Genomic DNA, 24,256 nt, shown 5'->3' on the forward strand with positions numbered 1-24,256 from the left:
AATACTAACGGGAGCTCCCGTATAGTATATAACAGGAAACTAATATTACGCTCACGCTAATTAGGTGTGTTGACGGCAATGTGATACTTTCAACAAAATCAGACAATAATTGTAAACACCTGATATCTTTGAAATTCCTCTTGATCTGCAAGGTCAATCATAGCATACTTGTTCGAAAACTTTTTCATGAACTCCAAATAAGCTTTTTGCTGTCTGGCGGTCAAAGTTGAATGCTTCGGGTAGGACGTAAATAATTTGTATGGCTGATGTACTTGTAGTGCCGTCTTTGGAGCTTTTTTGCCGCCTTTCACTGGAACATTTTTTTTACAATTGGCATCGTCGCTGGAATCACTACTCCATTCCTTGGTGAATTCATCGTTCAAAATTCTATACGCAGCGGAATTCTTCTGGAGGTAATCTTCCGGTAACAATTCCTTCTGATGCTCCAAGACCGAGCCCCTGCGAGTGCAATAAATAATAAAACGCCTTTCCCACATGAAACAACAACATTATACATTAATAATGATTTTTTGCAAAAGAAAGTATGGTCAACTAACCACTTAACATTGAGTATCTCTTCAGTTATTTCGTCTTGCTCCATTTCAATTACTTTGAACGTTCCAAATCACCATTACCACGTTCGTCACAATTTTAGTTGTTGAATATATATGTCATGAAATCCAATGCAAGCCGTGACAAAGATCGTAGAGAGCTAAGTTAAATCCATAAATACAGTTGTTAACAAAAGATCCAACCTCCGTACGACATTGTATTCGCGGTACTCATGCTGGCTAGTGTTGCGCATTTCATTACTAATTTGTTGAAGTTTTCGATGTTTACGATGTAGTTTTTATGGTCATCATTTTTGAGATTGGGTTTGATTCTGAAATTTGTGCTCGTCTTCAGGCATTTTAGTCTACGTGATTCATTTATTTCACCACGGAAAAATCTTAAAATTATTATTTTTGTCACTGTGTACAAACATTCTAGACTTGGAACCGTGGTTAGCTAATAAAGGAAAAGGCGTACATAATTACAGTTCAATGAAGAGGTTCATTTACTGAGGGTTTAATTACAGCTAATACTAAGTAATCACAGAGTAATGGCCCCAGCGAGCATACTCGCGGCATGAATTGTGATAGATCAAGACTGTTCTCTCTGTCGCCATTATAATTAGTGCTTTAAAAATCAATATTTATTATATTTTCCTTTCTCGCGTCAGAATTCCTCCTTATCGCCGAATTGACTGATAAAAAATATGATATTCAAGCCAAATTCCCAGAAATTTGAATTGATGATTCAAATTTTCGCAAAAAACCGCAATGACGACGCATATCGATATGCACCACATGCACTATCGATATGAATTGTCGATTGAATTAATCGATTACTTTCATCCCCGTCTGTGATGCCATCATGGAAGAGGTTTTCTGTGTGGTACATTCGGATCATTTGGTGCTTAGAAGCCGATAATGAATATCTGCTGATAAGATAATATTTGTAAGTAAAACTGAAATAGAAAAAACTTTCTCGTGTGTAATCTTTGAATCTTTTATAATTTTCTTGAAATTGGAGTTCGAATACTACTTGACTAGTAACGCCCACATCGGCAACTGATACATGTACCGTGACATTTGAGCTATGAATCATTCTTCTCAGGAAAAATCATTTCCACTTAAAGTGTTGGGGATTGTGAAGTTTTTGTGTGTTTATTTTGTGTAGAGAAATACTATTCCTGAATTATCCTCAAATCAACTTACGAGTTGAGCTTGCATTCATCAACTTCCCACTACTTTGTATGTGTTTAGTTAATATTGTGGTCCATGTATTCGTTTATATGTGTATACATAAGTATTAAGTACTTTATGCATTTCATTATAGTGTGGGCCTTATTGGCCGAGAGAACCATAGTTTCTATTGACTAAGTTAATTTATTTTCCTTATTCTCAGGGCTTACAATGAGAAGATGTTCCAGAGTCGTCATTAGAACTTCGTACATAAGGCTTTGACTCAAATAAAAGTTAAACATTTCCAAAATGGTGCACATACCGCCTGCTTATGCGCCTGATTTCTGGTGCCGGGGCTCCACCGACCCGTCGGTGGAGCTCAGCTGCCTCTTACCAAATGGAATATTTATACCACTTGAAGTTAGTCGCACTGCAACGCTTCAGGAAGTTAAAGAGGTAAGATGCAGGAACTGTTTTTTTCGTGTCTTTACAAAATAGTGGTAAAAATTAGTTTACTGAGAGTTTGCTTGTACTATCTTAGGATCTATGGGAAGAGGCGGCTAAGTATCCCCTGCATTGGAGTCTTCACGGAAGTTCAGCTTATGTATTCTGTTGTATTAATAGTATGTGTGAAAAAGAACAGGTCATTGATGAGAATAGAAGGCTTTGTGACATTCGCCCGTTTTGTTGTCTTCTGCAAGTAATTGAAAGGAAAGGAGCCAAAGTTGAGGAGACCCTCGATACTCAGATAAGCCATCTCATTGGGAAAGGTATAAATAATTGTCCAATTATTTTTCAATTCGAGACGTAATTGGAAGTTTGACAAACTTATTGCATTAATAAAGATATTTCTTTGAACATTTGTCTATTTTGAATTTTCAGGATTATCAGAATTTGATACCTTGAAGAGTTCAGAAGTGAATGATTTCCGCTGGAAAATGAAAATGCTTGTGGATGATATTGCACAGGCGAGGCAACACAAGTCATGGCTTGAAAAAATGCATTATCAATTCCCACCAAGATTAGCAGCAACACCAGAATTGCCAGCTAACATAAAATCGCGCCTGCAGAATGGAAATATAATATGTGTCAATGTAAAGTTTGAAAATGCTGAAGTAAGTATATCCGACTCCTGTTAAATTTTCTAATTTCCTTGGTTTTAATGGATAGAGCACTGTGGGCAATAACCAAGTCCGACGTCCAAGTCCATCCAATTATTATTGCAACTATTCTTAACTCCTTGACTGTGTTCTTTTCTTCCAAAATTGTGGTAGAAAATGGACTAATCTTCAGTTATTCAGTGGAGTTATCTTCGCTGAATTAGAGGTACATACTTGCTAGAACATGTGATATTCACAAATTAAATTTATCTGTAGATTGGTGATGTCCAATCTGTCAGACTAGCAATTTTATCGTTCAGAAAAAGCAGATAAAGAATAACATGTGGAATACATACTCCTCAGACTTCCTATTCAAACTTATTCTCAACTGCACGAGCTCAATTTTTTCATCACATAAGCATTTGCTCTCATAGAGCCACTTTCCAGTCAACAGAACAAGTGTCACCGCTTCCTTCTGTAACTTACCCCAATGCGGTAATGATGGGGGTTAAAAATACATGAGAATGGTATCTCGCATCTATTGAAAATGTTTTTGTTTCATCAGAACCTCAATTTGGTGTCTTTTTTTACAATTAGGTAAAAGTAATGGTATAATCAATACATTTTACTGCAAGACCACTGGCTTGGGCCAAAATGAATGTTCAGCTGCCTTGCTTTGGTGAGGGAAATGAGCTGTATATTTTTTTAAACTTCGAATTGAATGCTATGAGTGACCCTTATATTTTAGACCAATTAAGAATTTGTTTGGTAAAAAATGGACCACACTCATGTTGGTCCAAGAGGCTGCAAATTATGTCTCACTGTAGAATTAATTCATTGTGCAAAAACACTCATGGAGGTTGTGACTACTGGTCCACAGATCAAGTAACTGAGCATGAAAAGCTCTTTGTTGTGAGGAGTTAGTGCTGTCACCCTGTGGCCAAAATGAACATGACTTTGCTGGGACTTCAGAGAGGAAGTGCTGTTTAATGAACAGCACACAGTTTACATCACAAGCACATGAGCAAACCACATTTTATACCAGATTGAGAAGAATTCCTAATAATTCATACTGGGTGTGAACTTGGATGCATATACTACTTAGGGCTTCATACTGCTTTATCGAAAAGAATTACATGGATTGATTACATGTACATTAAGCAGTGCATAAGAAAATCAAACGGATTGCATCCAGTGAGGATCCTATGTGTCCTATTTTTGTGTATTCAATGTCTTGCAGCTCTTCAGCACCTGTCACCACTGGATATAAGTTGTTTAAAAACATATCTGTAATGAAAGTGTCTGTATCAGTGGAAAAGATTCTGTAGAAAATTAGAGCATTATTCATCCTTGGATCTTTTCACTTATTGAATATTTTAAACTGTGATGGGAGAATATAATTGGTATTTATCATATTAGGTAGGATTGCCTAAGCGATTGGTCTGATTTCAGGACATGCATTATAATTGCTCTTCTTAATGGTTCTGACTGCCTCATAATGATGTTAAGGGATACAAACAGGAAACCTTGTTAGACATACAATTAATTTTATCCTAGATATGCATATTATTTGAACAGAAAACTCATCAATTATTGAATATTGAGCTGCTTGAGTGCTAAATTAGGAACTAAAGTCAAATATCTAACCAGAACCGAAAAAAAGTGGAACAAACCCATCCCTACATGATTAAAAAATATTGGAGAAAGAACTTGTACTAGGGTTATAGTTGATTTTCAATGATATAAAGGGTACTAAATAGAAAATTCTTGTTTGCATGAGAAACTTACAGAGTCAAACTTTTGAGAAATGGACCATTTCATGAAATTCTCGTGCTTGCCGCATTTGGATGCCATTAAGCTTCATAGTTCATAAGCTCTCTAGTTCTATAATAAAAGAGCTTCTATAAATTTTAATTTTCAATTTCTCATAAAATTAAATTCTTTTTTCAGTCTTCTTTTACCATCAAAGGTTCTACCTCAATGACACCAAAAGAGCTGCTAAAAAAGGTTCTCAACAAGAAGGCCGTGACGTACAATACAAAAGAGGAGAGAACACAAGACTACGCTCTGAAAGTATTGGGAAGGGAGGAATACCTAATCGGAGGAGATGTGCCTCTGTCAAAATTCATTTACATTCAGGAGTGTATTGCTTTGGAAGTGAAGCCTATCCTGATTGCATGTCCGTTTAATAGTATAATGGGTAAGTGCCATTTCAACCATTGTGTTTCTATACACGACTACCACAGATTAAAGGAATGAAATATGTTTTTGCTCTGTTCAACTTGAACAAATGTGGGTAATGAATATTAAATAGTATTGACTCAATAGAAGCCTGTTATAACAGGTGCTGCAGATCCCCGTAAAATCACTCATTATAATGCTAACTCGTCTTAGCTGATATGTATCAAAAATAATTTAAAAAAATGTCATTGCAGCATGGAAAGTAGGAATATTTGGATTATTTATGCATTTACAATAATCCAGAAGTAAATTACCGTATTTCCCGGCCGATAAGACGCACTTTTTTTTCTCCTAAATGTGCTGTAAAATTTGCCTGCGTCTTATGCGCCGATGGTATACGGATATCACGGGTATAACTTCGTCCTATAATAAGCAACCGTTTTGACAGGATAAATAATTACCATTAAGTATTTTTTAGTGTATCAGGCATTGAAAATAGTTCAATTCATTAAAAATTTTGATAATAGCACTCTTTTGAGCAGGTTGTTAGAAACAAAGTTTTAATACGTCGATGACTAACTCCTTCAAAAAAAATTCCCGGATAAGTCAGAAATGCATACAATGTAGCATGTTTAGTTTAATCTTGCAATGGGTGCTGCTGCAAAACTTACATACATTGAGCTAAAGGAGATGTCATCTACATGCTAATACATTGTATCTCTCACGATAAACTCACGAGTCTACCGGCACCACCGGCACTCAACCTTAGGTAACAAAGTATGAGCTCGGTGTTCCGTCAGTTCAGCCGTAATACGTATCTTTCTATTTAGTCTGCACATGTGCTTCTAAACACAGAAACTTGGTAATTTCTGTATTAAAAGTCAAAATTGGAATAACCTAATGGGATCTAAAGAGAGAAGATTGTCGTACAGTATTGCGTTTAAACTTGAAGTCGTGAAATATGCTTCGGAACACGGCAACCGGGCAGCTGCAAGGCGTTTCGGCCCACCTCCAACCGAGAAGATGATACGAGAATGGCGGAAGCAGAAGGTAGATTTAATGAATGCCAATAAGAGTAAGAAAACTTTACGTTCATGTTCTCCGAAATGGCCGAAGCTTGAGGAGCACGTTAAGACCTGGATAATAAATCACAGGAAGAACGGGATCACTGTTTCAACAAAAATGATTTTAATGGAAGCGAGAAAGTTGGCGATAGATATGTCTATTGCCGATTTTTCTGGGACAACGTCGTGGTGTGAAAGATTTATGAAGAGAAATGGTCTGTGCATGCGTACTAAAACCACAATAGCACAAAAACTGCCACCTGAATACGAAAGAAAAATCATCGAATTCCATAAATACGTACTTAACCTGAGAAAAATGAAGTGTTTTGAAATAGGACAGATAGGAAATATGGATGAGGTTCCCTTGACATTTGATGTGCCATCAAATAGAACTGTGGACGTTAAAGGTGCAAAGACAGTTACGATAAAGACTTCCGGCAACGAAAAAACACGCTATACTGTTGTCCTTGCGTGTTGTGCTGATGGTTCAAAACTCCCTCCTTTGTTGATCTTTAAACGAAAAACGCTGCCTAAGTGTACAATTCCACATGGAATTTATATCCATGTTCATCCTAAGGGATGGATGGATGGAGAGGGTATGAAACTGTGGTTGCAGAGGGTGTGGTCCCGGCGTCCAGGTGGACTTCTGAAGAAATCGTCTTTGTTAGTGTGCGATCAGTTTAAGGCCCATATAACGGAGTCCGCAAAAATCCTTGCTACAGAACTGAAGACGCATCTCGCTGTGATTCCTGGTGGATTGACTTCTCAACTGCAGCCTTTGGATGTTTCAATCAATAAACCATTCAAGGGATTTATGCGTGAAGAATGGATAAAGTGGATTGAGGCACCTACTCACGATTTCACACCGACCGGAAGAATGAAACGGCCGTCAATTTCTACCGTTTGTGAGTGGGTGAAAAAGTCCTGGCAGAAAGTAAAAACTGAGACTATCATAAAGTCTTTCAAAAAGTGTGGAATCAGCAATGCGCTGGATGGAAGTGAAGATGACATTTTGTATGAGGAAAGTGACGACTCCCGAGAAAATATGTACGCGAATGATTTTAGCAGCAGTGATGAGGAATTTCTGGGGTTCTATGATGAATAAACTCTGATATATTTGCTCATTAATAATTTTAAAGTTTTTTAATATTAAAGTTCCGTTTTTATGTAAAATTTTATCATTAAAATTCTTTTTTGTATTATCCAAGTATTTTAGTTTTTTTCGTAAATTCTAACCTGAAAAATCCAGGTGCGTCTTATGCGCCGGTGCGTCTTATAGGCCGGGAAATACGGTAACTAAATAACAACATATATTCGTAAAAATATTTACACTTTTTTATTATAAATATAGGCGATGTTTTTCAAAATTTGCCTGTTAGTAGGTTACAATAGCGCTAAAAGACATTCAGTTTATTTTTATAGTCTATTGAATATTGATTTATGAATCCATTAAAATTCGAATTTTTATGTAGAAGTTGATGAAGTTGCTTAACTATAACTCATAATTTTCCAGTCAATTATTGCTCATCATGCATCTTATAATTTTTTCAATATTCCATGAAGAGCAGTGATAATCATGAGGGTGGACAACTAAGTAGCGTATTGTTGGCCTCCCTGCCTGGAAGAAGTTGGCAGAGGGCTCTGTGAGGGCTTTTTAATCATTTAGCAACTTACATTGGTAAAATAGGAATGCTATCTGAATACAAGCCAATCAGCCACTAGTGCTCAGGCGTGTTGAGGTCAAAAAACCACTCCGAAAAATGACTAAGCACACAAATTGAACATCTATAGAGCAGTCACAGTTGAGCAAAGTACTCATCCCTATAGTATTTGACATGAAAAACCCAACCGTGGATTATTTTTAAGTGTGTGTTCTGGCATGCTGATATAAGAAACTGTGAAAAACATATCAACGTAATGATCAGCATGTATTGTTTTTAATTTATGAGTGAATATTTGGAATTTTATATTTTATTGCAAATTTTTATTCAACTTATATAATTTGATTGATATATTTATTTTCTCATTCACATTATTATTCATATGCAGTGGAAATGGATAACTTATACGAATATCCAGAGTCGTTAAAGAGCCATGCAAGACCAAGTGCTTCTACTCTTACTTTGAGGAAGAAGGGAAAGTATATATCGTCTTGGAGTGTGGATAAGCACTTCCAATTCACTGTCCAAGCGATTAGTAGGTTGAATTGTGATGACAACCGTACTGTTGAGGTGAGTAAGGAAATCTACGTAAAAAATTTATAACTAGCACTATTGTCATGAAAAGTTACGTTGTTGTAAGAGTAAGAAAATATTTGCTCCTTATTTGTGCCATAACAGCTGAAGAAAATTGTACACTTTAATCCAGACCAACCTGAAGCTCGATTAAGCCAACTAGAAATCTTAGTGATTTTCTCTTTCCAATTAAGATTTTGCGATGCTCTGCACAATATTTTATTTCTAATAAGTTTTATTCTGTGGAATTGTGTGGAATATTGGAAGCACTTAAAATTATGCATTTATAACAATATGCAATGATATAGTTGATGTAATATTGTAACATCCTAATTGAGTTTCAGCAAGTTATTTCATGTTGTGGCTTCAACTTTTTTTATCTGTCTCTTTTTATCAATTGTTACAAAGTTATTGGGTTTAATAGTTTTTTCACTTTAGTGCATTTTATGTCAGATTTGGAATGTTGAAATATTTTTGTATTTTAATTTTTATGTTGTTTGATATTTTAGGCTGTAGTGCTTGCTGGTATATTTCATGGAGGGAAAAGTCTTTGTGAGACTCGGAAGACATGTGAGATTTCAGTCGTAGATGGCAGTTGTCAGTGGAATGAAGATCTTGTTTTTGACCTCTCAGTTCGCAATATCCCACGTGCTGCTCGTCTCTGCCTTGTTGTGTATGAAATGTCTCGAAGTGCAAAAAAGATGAAATCTCGCCGCGTGCAGGAAACAAAGGTCTGTATGTACTAGCATCTGCATATATTGGTTGGACAAAATAGGTATAGTGGAAACTCGATCTATCGTTTTTCAAGGGGATGGATGAAAAAAACTATGAATGCGGGAAAACTACCAATGTGGGAATATTTGACTAGGTTGCGTATGCAGGAGGAGACACAGGATTTTGGCGAGTAACTGTGATTTTTTTAAAAGTATTCAAACAGGAATTAAGTGGATTAATGGAATATTTGAATTTTACGGAAAAACTTGGGGCATATTGTTGATGCGACTAACGCCTCTTTCAAACACCCTAAGGGAACACACCACGTTGCAAAAAAAATGATTTCGTGCCGTCTCGGTATTTACACTGCTATGATGGATTTCTGTCTGGTGTATGTATTCTAATCTATCAAATGCCATTTCAGTGGCACGCCCATCTGAAACTCGGCTTCATCCAAATTCTTAATTTCAACAGGTATCTATCGCTCTACTTCCACTCTCATCATGTGCTAGCAGACAACCCGAGTTATTTTGCAATATTCACACACTTCTCCTCTAGATTCTTTTCTTCTTCTTCGATTATTTTCAGTCCATCTTTGAAGGTTCTCACCAGATAAGCAGATGAATTCGAATGGCTATCAGGGAGACGCCAAATATCCTGAGAAAATATCACTTTGTCTGTGACTATAACAAGAGAGATTTATAGCATAACTCATAAATTGTAACTTGATGTCTGTTTCGGTAAAAAAAAATCCTGCATCAACTTCTGAGAAGCTCAGCTGCGAGGATATCATGTTTTGCCAGAATGCTAAGTCTTCATCGTACTTTGCCATTTATTTCCTTGCTTAAAATGCTTAAATAATGTGAAAAATACATTGTGTTTGTTCTCATTCTTTTTTAAATTACACGCACACTACTAATATTTCAATCCAATTAAGGAGTAATATCAATTTCTGAAAGTCATTGTTAGACACCTTTTGAGCGAATAGATGGCTCATGCAGCAGTTGACCTCCAGAAATGGAGAACTTTGAAGCAGGTTGGCTGAAAAAGGTCAGTGGGGGAGAAACGGGGAAGGATGAAACACGTTTCTATTATCCTCCTGTAACTTGATATTTTCATTCAAAGCTTTTGATTTTTGGTCTTCGTAATACGAACCCTGTGCGAGCTGGGGCCTTTTCTTTGATTTCGAAGGGACGGAAAGTGTCGGAGGGCTGATGGGAGGGGGGTATTGGATTTTGGGAAATATACTGCTGTAGAACCTCACTTATGAAACTTTCAGCGGAAAACCGAAAAAAGTTTCATAAGTGGGGTAGTTTCATATGTGAGGTTTTTCGGTATTTAGCATGAAATCCTTTCCAATAGGAGCCGGGTTGCTTCCAGGATGCAATTGGAGGCAAGAAATTGAAGCCTAATAATCTTATTTACTCACAAGCAACACCACAGATGATGTGTTGCTTTAAGAGAAACATAATTTTGCATTCCTGAACAACATTACCCATGGTTGAACGTCTGTAGCATTTCTGGCACTAAGCCACAAGGCTATCACACTGGAGAAATTTGGGAATGGTGATACTAAACGTTCACAGAGGAGCCAAGTTTTGAAAAAAGTTGACTCATTTAAAGCAGTTTTCAGGAAAGTCGTTTTACGACCTATAGCCAAACCCAAGATTGGAGATTGAAGAAATGAAATACCTGAGGAAAGTCATCTAAATTAACCCTGTAATTAGGGAGTTAAATTTCACTAATGCATCACGAAGGCTTCACACTCTGTGGACCCAGGTTCATGTCCTGGCAGAGTCCGAAAGAGATGGCTGTATCCCTGCTTGGGAGTAGTGTGAATGGAACTTCCAGTGCAACACACTGTTCGGCAGATGGGACGTTAAGCCCTGATTAATCCTATTGTTACAACCTGGCTAATTCCAGCACAGGGTTTCTATCCTCCCTCCCGTACCTCATTGTGAAAATGACCCCAGCTGTTGGTTTCCTCCCTCTAAATACTATGTGATAGATAATACAGATCTTTCCCGTTTTGAATTTGACTTTATTGATTACGTTCTGACTGACGACGCGAGTTATCCTCCGAGGGCATTCACACTAACTCTTGTTCAGTTAAAAAATAAACGCTTGCCACCAGGCAGACTCAAGTTAATAGCTACTCAAGGTCCAACTTAAACCCAGTGAGATACAAGTTGGGTCAGTTTTGATCTGCTCGCCGCTTAAGCAACTTTCCCCCGGCTCAATTCGTCCCGTGGATGTGGGATTAGCTGGCAGAATGAGACCACGCATGCTGTTTTTCCCATCGTGTTGAATCACCATTGACTTATGCCCATACTGGAAATACGATAATATTTATTGGATGACCTTGGAAGCCAAAATTTTGGTTCGCAAGGATTTGTAACGGCTCATTTCGCAGGGGTGATGGGAAACATAACCTTGGAAAATTCTAGACAATCTTCCGTTAGAGATAGATATTCCAGATTAACGATCATCTACTGCAGTTAAAATTTATATCTAATAAACAGCATCGCTCATTATTAAAACTTATTATTCTTTATTATTATATCTATGCAATGAGCACATACTACTCCCGCTCCTGTGGCTAAAATTGGTGTGCATACCGCAATCTTCTCGTATGGCAGTTAACTGACATATATAAACAAGACAAGTATAAGTGAAAAGTTTCATAACCGAGGTTGGAAATACATGGGTTCATATGGGATTATTCACCGGACCAAAAATAAATAGGTGTATAAGTGAGGTCATTGTATAACTGAGGGTCGTATAACCGAGGTTCTACTGTATGTAGTTACTATCCCACGGCACTGAGCCTCTCTCTATGGTAATTCCATCTCTTGGGGAAGATTCAAACACATAAATGACGCATAGTAAATACTTAGTCTCATTTTCTTCAAGCCATGGATGCGGGAAAATTATACGCTGGGACCGTGATGTTCAAACGATGAATGTGGGAAAATAATATTTCAGGTAACGATAGATGCGGGGAAAAAATTACATTGTCTGTATGGGACTTTATTTGGGACCAGAAAAGGGGAACGATGAATGCAGGAAAACTATCAATGCGGGAACGATAAATCGGGGTTCCACTGTAATAGTAAGCTATGGTTGCGTGTGTATGAGCGTAATTTTGTAGTCTTCCTTTACTTAGTGAGTTTCCCATCATTTTTTTAAAACCAATTCTGTGATTTTTGTGACCTAGTAAAGTTCAAGGTTTACGTTTCTACTTTGGATGGTAAAAAAGACATGAGAGGGTATCAGATAAGGACATCTCAAGCATTTCATAAGGAATGTCAGGTATATGCATAGATCCTGGGGTCAGTAATTAATGATACGTTACTCCTTGCTTATTTTCATCTCAGAGTATGAAATTTTGAGCTTGAAATAAGATTTAAAATTCAATGCCAGTGTTGCTAAAAGAATAATTGAGTCTCAGAATGGATTCATCATTCTGAAAAATAACTGAATTGATGGCCTTGAGACTGATGTCTAAGAAGGAACTCTGAAATCTTTGGAGATCAGATCAATGAAGATTATATTACAGTAAAACTTCGATTTTACGCACTTTGATTTTACATCAAGTCTCGTTTTTACGCAGCGACACTCAAGTCCGGCCGGAAAGCATAGGGAATTCCAATGGCGAAACTTCGATTTTACATCTTTTCTTGATTTTACGCAGTTTTTTCGATTTTGCGCAGCATAACCCCAGCCCCAAAGAGGCCGCTAATCTTGATTTTACGCAGTTGTCTTTCGACTTGTTTTGAAAAACCCGACTAGAGCAATATGAAGTTAGGTTATTTATTCGTCTAAATGAGTTAAAAATGAATACAAGAACGAATTTAAGTATACCGGGACTAGCCACGGTAATAACTTTACGTGAGTCACCCGCAATGCACAAATTGTGCGATAACTCCGCAGAGAAAAAATCATTCGCCTTGACCGGGATGTTTTCCTTCGCCCCAGCGAAATATAACGGCGAAATTAGCCGTTAAAAATCCTCCCGTGCCAACATTTTGGCTTCCAAGGTGATCCAAAAAAGATAGTCGTACTTCTAGTATGGACGTAAGTCGATGGTGATTCAACACGATGGTAAAAGCATACGTCTCATTCCGCGGGCTAACCCCACATCTGCGGGACGAATGGAGGCGAGGGAAAGTTGATTGCGCGGCGTGCTTATTAGAGCTGATTCAACTTGTATCTCATTTTCAGTGGGTTTAAATGAAACATTGTTGGAACTTCAATAGATATTAGCTCAACTCCGCTAGGTGGCAAGCGTTTATTTTTAACGGAACGGGAGTTTATGCCCTCTGAGAATAACTCGCGTCGACAATCGTCATGCAATCATTGAAGTCAAATCAAGACGTGAGTGATAAGACAGTCCCTTTAAACTCAGGAATGGCTTAGTACCATTAAATCGAAATACAAAAAGTGTCCGGTGTTGTTATCAGCTATGGGGAAGCAAAATATTACGTTAAGATGAGTCACACGGCTTGTGAGCCGAAGGTCCCGGCGCTGAATTCGCGGAAGAATGCCGACAGAGGAGCTATACCCGGTAGATTCTATCTACTTATACTAAATTTTCATGGGAAAATGGTTTTTTAATACGTAAAAATTATAAAGAAGGAAGATTGTTCCGGACTATTAATAATTTTTTTATTCATCACTGGCGGCATGACGGTAGTTGCGCGGTTATTAAAAAGCTCACTTTAAAAAAGTGATCTAAACACCGGAAAAATCTGATTTTCCTAATATCCCGGGTCCTATGTGCTACGTATTATCTTTGGTATGCTATTTGGAAGGAGGTAACTGATAGCTGGGGTCATTAGAGCCATGAAGTAAGGGCTGGGGGGATAGGAACCCTATATTGGCATTAGCCAGGTTGTAATGATAGGCCTTAAAGGGACGAGGGCTTAACGTCTCATCTGCTGGACAGAGTGGTGCACTGGAAATGCCCTCCACATTACTCTCAAGTAGGGATAGGGCCATCTCTGATAAGTTTCTGCTACTGCCAGGACTTGAACCCAGGCCCACAGGGTGTGAAGCCTTTGTGATGTATTAGCACAATTTTGCTCTCTGTTACTGGGGTTAATTTGGATGACTATCCTCAGATATCTCATTTCTTCAATCTCCAATCTTTGTTTGTCTGCAGGTGGATTTCCTGAAAACTGCTTTTAATGAGAATATTTTCGAAAATTAGCTTCTCTGCGAGCATTTAGTATCACCATTGCGACATTTCTCCTGGGTAACAGATGTAATCTTAGCGCCAGAAATTCTAGCAATTCTACCATGTTATTCAACCATGGGAAACATTGTTCAGGAATGCAACGTTGTTTTTCTCAAGGTAACACGTCATCTATGGTGTTGCTTGTGAGTAAATAAGATTATTAGGCTTCATTTTCTTGCCTCCAAATGAGTATAATTTAATCCAGGAAACATATATCTGATACGACTGAAAAGGAATTCATGCTCTTTTACCATAAAGCCACACATAATGAGACTTTTTCTGGATCCGGTTCTGGCTCAAATCAGAACTATACAAAAGTGTTCTAAAAATTTCTAAAAGGGGTTCTAAAAATAATGAGCAAGAGTTATCCTGAAAACTATACTTCTCCTCAATACCAACTCTTGATTTTACACACTTTGATTTTACACAGTGCCCATATTTCGGTCCCTCCAACTGCGTAAAATCAAAGTTTTACTGTAAATGGATTTGTTAGATGTGATGAATGTCACATCCTATTTATATGATTCCCATTTTAAATACCGATGGGTATATGCGACAATTTTGAGAGGTTTTTCCTACCTGCTTTCCATGCTCTTGTAATGATGAGGAAATAAATTTCAATCACCCAAAGAATTCCTGTTACTTGTTATGTCGACACCTCTGTGTATGAAATTCAGCGGAACCAGGAAAAAGAGCCTTAGTTATAATATGACTTGGGAAAGGGAAGTACTTTTTGAGCTGTGTTGTCACAGGATGAGTAAAGAGTTCATCTGGATTGAAGATGTGAGCCACAAATATATTTGCTGCAGTGGATTCTCATTGGGGCATTTTTTGAAGGGACGAGAAATTCTGACTGCAGCTGATCTTGATGGTCCTCTCCCCTCACCTCTTTCGTGCGTTTCCCCCTACCTATGTTATAATATCACTCCTAGAAGCATAATATATTAATGGTTTAATAAGTATACTAGTCTTTCTCTTGGTATTTGTATTATTCATAATGTATTTTGCCATCTTGATGAACAAACAAATACATTAATCAGCATTTTATAGCAAGTTAAGGGTGTGAAGCACCAGTGTTCAAGTACAAGTGCCAGCATTTTCCATGTAGTCAATTTTCCTTTTTCTGCCAATGCTGGGTTCATAGTTAACAATTTAACAGTTTTATGGATGGAGGAATTAACATGTCAGGAAAAGTGTAGTAATTTTTAGATGACTAATGGATAATTCAAAATTTCATTTTTGATACTAGCTATTGGAATTAACTGGTGGGTTATTTTGCAGCGACTACTTATCATTAATTTTTCCTCTTCTTTATTTTATTTTAGGACTTGTACATCATTCCATTAGCATGGGTGAATACTACAATATATGATTTTAAAAATCAGCTCAAAAGTGGGGCAATGACACTTTACATGTGGACCTATGCTGAAGATACAAACACAGATGACCTGCTTCATCCTTTGGGAACTATTGTTTCTAATACAAATGTGGACCACGCAACAGCTCTAACAATAACTTTTCCAAGGTAAAATTATACTTTCAACCTAGAGTAAGGGTGTGTGGTTAGTCATGTAACATAGATCTTTAAAAACCAGGCTTGGCATTTTTGTAGGTAGTGGGTTATTCAGGATTTTTATTGAAATACAGTTGACTCTTGTTATTACAAAGTTGGCGGGACATAAAATTCAGAGGTTTTATTAATGAACCTTATATTAAGATTTCTTTTCAGAAAAAAATGAAAAAACATAGCTTTTTCATATCATAGTCATCAAATAATTTGTAGTTTTACTCAATTTCCATGTCATAATATGTACTGTTAATATGATTATTATTATAAATTTAGAATAATTCTAGACTCATTGATGTGGTTGGGGATTAGATAACTGGTGAGTATGCATCATGAAATGCATTCCAATTTACACAATTTTAAGTCAAGTTAATAAAGTGGTCATTGATGGCAAATTTGTTTCCAAAATATATTTGCTCCATTGCGCAGACAGTAGTACAGTGGAACCTTGTTAAAGCGAGTACGGGCTATAGCGACACCCCCGCTATTACGAGAAATAGCCGATGCACCGTCAATTGACCCTATCATAAGCGTGTTAAAAAATTCGTTTTTACGAGACCCTTTCGGTGTTGGCTCTCGCCATAGCGACGGTTTCACCGCCGGAAGACTTTCATCTAGACTCCTTAACCTCTGTAATTGCTAGCGATCTGTTAGAAATGAAGTTAATGGAGTGCTCAGTCTCAAATTTATGTGGTAAACTGTCGTTCGATAAATATAATGATTGACGAAACAATGCTTTGCATGATTTTTATTCAGTGCGGCGCTTATAAATTGTTTGAATAGTTAGTCGTTATTTGAGTAAGGAAATTTAGTGATGCAAAAAAACATCGCCTTTCGCCTGGATTTATGCTTACGTTTATCGGATAGATGTTTATCTGTCGCCGCACCACTCCTGTTCCTGTATATCTGTTAGCAACAGGTATATTGGCTATTATTTGCTCCACCCCCGGTAAAGCGACAATTCGCTATAGCGAGTGTTTATTAGTGCACCGTGGGGTGTCGTTATATCGAGGTTGCACTGTAATGCATGCTTAGTTTAATGGTACCTCATCCAGAATATTCTGCTGGCTGAGAAAAAGTAATCAGCTAAACAATGATGACATAGGAACTCAGACTAAAGAAGAAGTGGGGACAAAGAATCATGGTGCCCTGATTATTTTTTATCTCCGTTTTGGTGAATCAGTACAGCTAACACTACTGGTTTCGGTGATTCATTACATGCTGTGTTGCAGTTAATTTTAGGGGTTACCAATGAATGGCATACTCATAAGATAAACAAGTGTAACGAAAGATGTCAGGCAGTTTTCGCTGGCATAAAATTTATCAACGAAGTGGAGCAAATAGGAAAAATAGTCTATAACACGGAACTATCCCTCCTTTTCTCATTTCGATTCTTGCTACATGAATATTTTATTTTACTTCACCACATTTTGTTTGCGGCCACAATAAGAGCACCAGGACATGTGATTAACTGAATTTGTCTTCTCCATATGGCTTGCTTTCCCACTTACATGTTGAAACTAGATACTTTATAGGTTTAAATCACTCTGATGGTTCTATCTCATTTCAAGAGGAGAAGAGGAAGACCCATTCTAGAACTTTGAAACAGGAAATCTTGCTAAAATTTCACTGTTTTGGTTTGTTGTGTAGGGGTTTTACTGTAATTCAGGTTAAGTTATGATCATTGAAGAAGTTAATCCCAAATATGGCAACACAAAATAATACTTGTTTTATTTTTATGAGCAACCCACCATAGCAGTCGGTTCTCCAGAGTGGTAACATTTCTATTGACAGCCCTTCTCTCTTTCTTCTTTCTCCCTTTGGTTGGTAATAGCTCATATGTACCGTATTTCCCGGCCTATAAGACGCACCGGCGCATAAGACGCACCTGGATTTTTCAGGTTAGAATTTACGAAAAAAACTAAAATACTTGGATAATACAAAAAAGAATTTTAATGATAACATTTTACATAAAAACGGAACTTCTTATATTAAAAAATTTTTAAATTATTAATGAGCAAATATATCAGTTTATTCATCATAGAACCCCAGAAATTCCTCATCACTGCTGCTAAAATCATTCGCGTGGATATTTTCTCGGGAGTCGTCACTTTCCTCATACAAAATGTCATCTTCACTTCCATCTAGCGCATTGCTGATTCCACACTTTTTGAAAGACTTTATGATAGTCTCAGTTTTTACTTTCTGCCAGGACTTTTTCACCCACTCACAAACGGTAGAAATTGACGGCCGTTTCATTCTTCCGGTTGGTGTGAAATCGTGAGTTGGTGCCTCAATCCACTTTATCCATTCTTCACGCATAAATCCCTTGAATGGTTTATTGATTGAAACATCCAAAGGCTGCAGTTGAGAAGTCAATCCACCAGGAATCACAGCAAGATGCGTCTTCAGTTCTGTGGCAAGGATTTTTGCGGACTCCGTTATATGGGCCTTAAACTGATCGCACACTAACAAAGACGATTTCTTCAGAAGTCCACCTGGACGCCGGGACCACACCCTCTGCAACCACAGTTTCATACCCTCTCCATCCGTCCATCCCTTAGGATGAACATGAATATAAATTCCATGTGGAATTGTACACTTAGGCAGCGTTTTTCGTTTAAAGATCAACAAAGGAGGGAGTTTTGAACCATCAGCACAACACGCAAGGACAACAGTATAGCGTGTTTTTTCGTTGCCGGAAGTCTTTATCGTAACTGTCTTTGCACCTTTAACGTCCACAGTTCTATTTGATGGCACATCAAATGTCAAGGGAACCTCATCCATATTTCCTATCTGTCCTATTTCAAAACACTTCATTTTTCTCAGGTTAAGTACGTATTTATGGAATTCGATAATTTTTCTTTCGTATTCAGGTGGCAGTTTTTGTGCTATTGTGGTTTAAGTACGCATGCACAGACCATTTCTCTTCATAAATCTTTCACACCACGACGTTGTCCCAGAAAAATCGGCAATAGACATATCTATCGCCAACTTTCTCGCTTCTATTAAAATAATTTTTATTGAAACAGTGATCCCGTTCTTCCTGTGATTTATTATCCAGGTCTTAACGTGCTCCTCAAGCTTTGGCCATTTCGGAGAACATGAACGTAAATTTTTCTTACTCTTATTTGCATTCATTAAATCTACCTTCTGCTTCCGCCATTCTCGTATCATCTTCTCGGTTGGAGGTGGGCCGAAACGCCTTGCAGCTGCCCGGTTGCCGTGTTCCGAAGCATATTTCACGACTTCAAGTTTAAACGCAATACTGTACGACAATCTTCTCTCTTTAGATCCCATTAGGTTATTCCAATTTTGACTTTTTATACAGAAATTACCAAGTTTCTGTGCTTAGAAGCACATGTGCAGACTAAATAGAAAGATACGTATTACGCCTGAACTGACTGAACACCGAGCTCATACATTGTTACCTAAGGTTGAGTGCCGGTGGTGCCGGTAGACTCGTGAGTTTATCGTGAGAGATACAATGTACAGTAAAACCTCTATGTAGTGAACCTCTTTACATCGTAAACCTCCATACTTCGTACCAATCCTCTGGTCCTGTCAGATTTACATGTACATTTATGGGCAAACCTCTATATAGTGAACCTCTTTATCTCGTAAAACCTCCATATATCGTACCAACAAGACAGCCCCGAGATGGCCTAACTACCTCCGCAAATCGTACCGAGACAACTGGAGACAATTAATGCAGCCACGATTACCTACATGGAACGATATTTACAGCGATTAATGTTTCACGCTTATTTTTTTCTTATACACCTTTCATAATTTTCACGTTAACCATTAGTCAGGGCATCCAACTATCCTAATCATATTAGGTGACGTTAAATGAAGACAGAACACATCGTTTTCTCTCGAATCATGGTCAAAATCGCGCGATAGCACTCGCTTTCTTTTACTGATGGCTTTATTTTCTTGTGAGTGCCTACATACTATGTTCAGTTAATAAAAGAGGCGACCAGCGCAGCCTATAATCACTTACTGACGGAAATATTTCAACTAACTTCACTCCCATCCATGGAGACAGAATTACTCGACCGCATTGCTACTTCCGCTTCTAAAATGAAAATATTTCATGAATTTTCCGCGACTTGAAACAAATCAAATACAGTTTCGCAGTTATTTTATTCCCATATTTCCCGGTGTAGCACTTTCTTACTACTGCCTTGGTAATTTTTTCGATACTTTCGTGAACGATCGTAGTTTAAAATTTATTGCGCTTAGCGACAGTCATATGTCTTGCCTGCGTATTTATGCCGCAAAATCTGACTCTTCCATCAGGAGTCCGGGACATGAATTTCTAGCAATATTGAACGAACATCAATCCATGCGCGACAGTGTTAGGTGAAGGAGACAGCTAATTATCTGATATGCGGTAGGGCAATGAAATTTTTTACCGTCGCCGCCGCATTCTGAAGTAGTTTGCTCAGCATTCTCACCGGGAAATCACGTCCTTTCGCAGACCTAGCATTTCTGTGTGCCCTCGACAGAGTTTTTCTTCGGAATGCTACGTGCATTCTATTTTGGAGAGAGGGAATTCATCACAATTTTCAAAAATACGCTCAATTTTTTGTCTATTTTTTGCAGTAGTCACGTGTTTACTTATTTTTTTATAATCTTTAACAAGTCACATGTTATAAGAATGATAAATCAATTCTTAAAGATATATTAAGGATTATTTTCAATTATTTGCCATTAAATATGAAAATTACTTAATTAATCATAGGCTGATGATGGATTCAAGAAATAAAAGAAGGCGACTCCTTGACATTACCACATAATTAGCAATTTTCCTAGCCATCAACGAGGACAGGCAGAAGGCAGTGACCTTTGGAATACCTACATTCACCCTCACATCTATTTTAAACAACCGAGGAAAAACAGAAGAAACTGTATATCTAGGCTGCACAAATAAAAAAAACTCAGGCAGTTAAATATGAGGATGAAGAAATTATGTTTAGAAATATAAAACTATTGTTCTTTCCTCCGAAACTATTTGTAAATTACAACCCTTAGACCAGTGAATTATTGCTTAGGTCAAAAGGCATTAAGGAAAACAGATAGTGATTGATTTATTTATAGTGAAAATGACATTAAAAAGTGCTCGTAGAATTGAAAACATTATTTCGAAAGAGTTTGAAAATTTTTTTAAGCAAACCCATTAACTAATTTATTTTCTAAAAAGGCCTCTTGAATAATTTACTTTTACCTTTGTGTCATCATTAAATTGTAAATATATGTTCACTTATGCATACCTATATGTTTAAATATATTAATATAATGGCTTAAAAGACAGTAGCACCTTTCATTTCCCAAGGATATGAAGAAATGGTGTGTACCACTAAAACCTCTCTATAGTGAACCTCCATACATCAAATTGCCCAAATTTTGGTCCCCTCCATTACGATGTAAAGAGGTTTTACTGTATTAGCATATAGATGACATCTCCTTTGGCTCAATGTATGTAAGTTTTGCAGCAGCACCCATTGCAAGATTAAACTAAACATGCTACATTGTATTAGGGGTCGACGGGGCCCCGAAATTTTCGGGTCGGGTCGGGTCATCGTCCTGACCCGACCTTCGGGTCGGGCCGTTTCAAATCTCGGGTCAAAATCGGGTCGGGTCGAAAATCGCGAGAATTTTATCCATCGCGAAAAATATTTCACTTTTCTTTTTTATAACTTCTATTGTCCCCAGCAACATTTTAAATTGATTATGGCCATCATTTGTGACAGCGCTCTCAAAATATAACATATTTCATACATTTTATGGCGTAAAAAGTCGTAAAATACAAGCCAGCGAATATTTTCTATGTAAATGGCGATCTTAAGAAAACCTAAGTAATGTTCAAGTTAGACATTATTTTATATTAGAATGCAATAATCAGAACTAGCTGACATTAGAAGGCTAGCATCAATTAATGGCGCTAAAGGCAGAAAGTAGTTTCTAATATCTACGCAGTAGCGAGGAGTGGCGACAGGCAGTCGTGACGACTGCCGGCCCAATTACGTTTCAGTCTGACTCCGTCACTGAACTATGAAATAGTAGGGACTATAAAGAAATATTCACGGGTGATTGGTATTGACTTCCATATTTTCAGCTGAACATTATATATGCGTTATTGGGCTGAAATATTATTTCTTTCCGATCGATAATAAGTTGACAAATGGGATACGGCATATATTCCATTTCTTATCCATTTTAGCACCTGCGGTAACGAATAAAACTTCTCGGCTAGGCACCAGGTTAGGCTGAAAAGTTTTTAAAGCCTAACCTCTAGAGATGTGCGAATAGTATCCGCGAATACATACTCGAATACCTCGAATACTAGAAAGTATTCGATATTCGAGATCTGGAATATTTATGCCAAAGGTGCCGTCTCGAATACCTCGAATATGTACTTTTAATTTCGCGTCATACACTGTCGCTCGCACGTCGTTGGTAGTTGACTCGAAAAAATGAGGAGAATTCTAGTCGTTTAGTGCATGCAGCGCCGTTTTAGGCAAGCTGACGAACTACATCAAATTCGCGGGTTAGAGCGGTGAATAGAGTTCAACGTGGGGAACCGAAATTGATCGGGTGAAAAAAATCCGAAAATCCCAGGTGTCCCCCATCAGGAGAAGCTCAGTGCCGTGGGATAGTGACATTGGCGCATTTCCCACGATCCGCTATCCACCTCAATTCAGCGTTCGCCCCACCCCCTCCGACGATTTCCTCTTCTCCGAAATCAAACAAAAGGTCCCTGCTTGCCCAGGGATCGTATTACGAGGACCTCAGCTTCGAAAAAAATTGCAAGTTACCGTAAAAAAATAGAATCGCGTTTCACCCTTCTTCCCCAGGAGATGAAACTACCATAGGGAGGAACTCATCAGTGCCGTGGGATAGTGACATTGGCGCATTTCCCACGATCTGCTTTCCCCCTCCATTCAGCGTTCGCCCCACCCCCTCCGACGATTTCCTCTTCTCCGAAATCAAACAAAAGGTCCCAGCTCACGCAGGGATCTTATTACGAAGACCTTAGCTTCGAAAAAAATATCAAGTTACACGAGAACAATAAAAACGTGTCTCACGCCCCCCCTCTACTCACCCACTGGCCTTTTTCTGCTTACCTGCTTCGAAGTTCCCCATTTCTGGAGGTCAACTGCTGCATGAGTCATCTACTAGCCCAAAAGTTGTCTAACAATGACTTTCGGCTATTGATGTTACGCTTTTATTGGATTGAAATATTAGTAATAAGCGCGTAATTTAAAAAAGAATAAGACCAAACACGACATATTTCTGACTTTATTTAAGCATTTTACGCAGGAAAATAAATGCCGGAAAGACGAAGAAATACGACGGAGGCTTAGCATTTTGGCGTAATGCTCAAATGCGGTGCTCTCCTATTATTTTTTATAGCCTCAATCGAAATATTAATACTCCTGGAGTACGTATTTAACGATTCTAGATTTTTATAAGACGATATCTATTTTTCGCGATTAAATTAAAAGTGAAAATTTTCAAGCGCGCGAAAACGCGACGGGTAAGTATGAATGCCGGGAAAAACTCCGCGTGAGGTCGTTCTGCTTCCCGCTGCCGCGAGTTAGGTGACCTTGGGGCGAGGCTCTGAGCGCTAACACGACGCAGGATGCTAGCAGGTAGCCGAGTACCATGCTAGCTGGTAGCGCATGGCTAAAATAAGGATTATTAATACCTTATCAAGCGAAGAAAACTTTCCGACCACAGCCAGTTTTAATAACTGATTATTAAGACATGTTTCCCTGATCTTTGTGCCTCATGCATGCATTGGTAACCTTAGACGATGTAAACTCCTATCCTCTCGTGTAGAAAATAGGTCCCTGTGATGTCAACTGGAGTGGCATTACATGGGTGCCAATCTGGCCTTTTTCAAATGAGGATAAAATTGGCCATTGCCATTGGTCTAAACCGGTATTTCTAGAACCAAATAATTTGTATATTATGAATACACCAATGGTGGGTAACAAATCACAATCAATGCCTTTCATTTTCTTTAATGAAGGAAACTACCCTATTGTTTATATAAAATTAAAATATTCCATTAATCAGCAAAATTCCTGTTTGAATCCTTTAAAGGCAGTCACAATTACTCGCCCAAATCTTGGGTTTCCTGCTGCATAAGCGACCTAGTCAAACATTTTCACATTCATCGTTTAGTATTCGAGGTATTCGAATATTCGAGCAATGATTTGATATTCGAATTCGATATTCGAATTCGAGAAATCTACTATTCGACCCATCCCTACTAACCTCATTAAGGTTTGTGAAGGTAAATGATGATATTTATATCATTCTTTTAGTTTACGGAGACATAGATGAAGGAGACTCCCGACCTGTTCTTAAAAGGCCGTTGCAGATGCCAATGCTGTTGTCAATGCGACTACGACT

At 37.9% G+C, this 24,256-nt stretch overlaps 2 protein-coding genes across 3 annotated transcripts in view; one reads left to right on the forward strand and one right to left on the reverse strand.

The window, feature by feature from the left end:
• Positions 1–924, reverse strand: part of LOC124158721 — a 43,627-nt gene extending 42,703 nt beyond the window's left edge. Inside the window, exons 1-2 of the mRNA XM_046533976.1 lie at positions 558–924; positions 120–459 (exon numbers count right to left, since the gene is read on the reverse strand). Of these exons, the coding sequence (XP_046389932.1) occupies positions 120–459; positions 558–601 (384 nt within the window). The 5' untranslated portion in view covers positions 602–924. The remainder of the gene's footprint in view (positions 1–119; positions 460–557) is intronic.
• Positions 925–1,394: 470 nt separating this feature from the next.
• LOC124158722 (phosphatidylinositol 4,5-bisphosphate 3-kinase catalytic subunit delta isoform) overlaps positions 1,395–24,256 on the forward strand; it is a 50,853-nt gene continuing 27,991 nt past the window's right edge. Inside the window, exons 1-8 of one of the 2 annotated variants that reach the window (XM_046533977.1) lie at positions 1,395–1,500; positions 1,951–2,183; positions 2,269–2,497; positions 2,610–2,842; positions 4,778–5,027; positions 8,122–8,303; positions 8,816–9,037; positions 15,585–15,784. In XM_046533977.1, coding sequence (XP_046389933.1) covers positions 2,037–2,183; positions 2,269–2,497; positions 2,610–2,842; positions 4,778–5,027; positions 8,122–8,303; positions 8,816–9,037; positions 15,585–15,784 — 1,463 coding nt within the window. In that variant the 5' untranslated portion in view covers positions 1,395–1,500; positions 1,951–2,036. Of the gene's footprint in view, positions 1,501–1,668; positions 1,797–1,950; positions 2,184–2,268; positions 2,498–2,609; positions 2,843–4,777; positions 5,028–8,121; positions 8,304–8,815; positions 9,038–15,584; positions 15,785–24,256 lie in introns of those variants that run through there. The other variant, XM_046533978.1, reaches the window with a different exon arrangement.

This window comes from Ischnura elegans, chromosome 5, assembly GCF_921293095.1.
Source record: "Ischnura elegans chromosome 5, ioIscEleg1.1, whole genome shotgun sequence".
NCBI classification, from domain to species: Eukaryota; Metazoa; Arthropoda; class Insecta; order Odonata; family Coenagrionidae; genus Ischnura; species Ischnura elegans.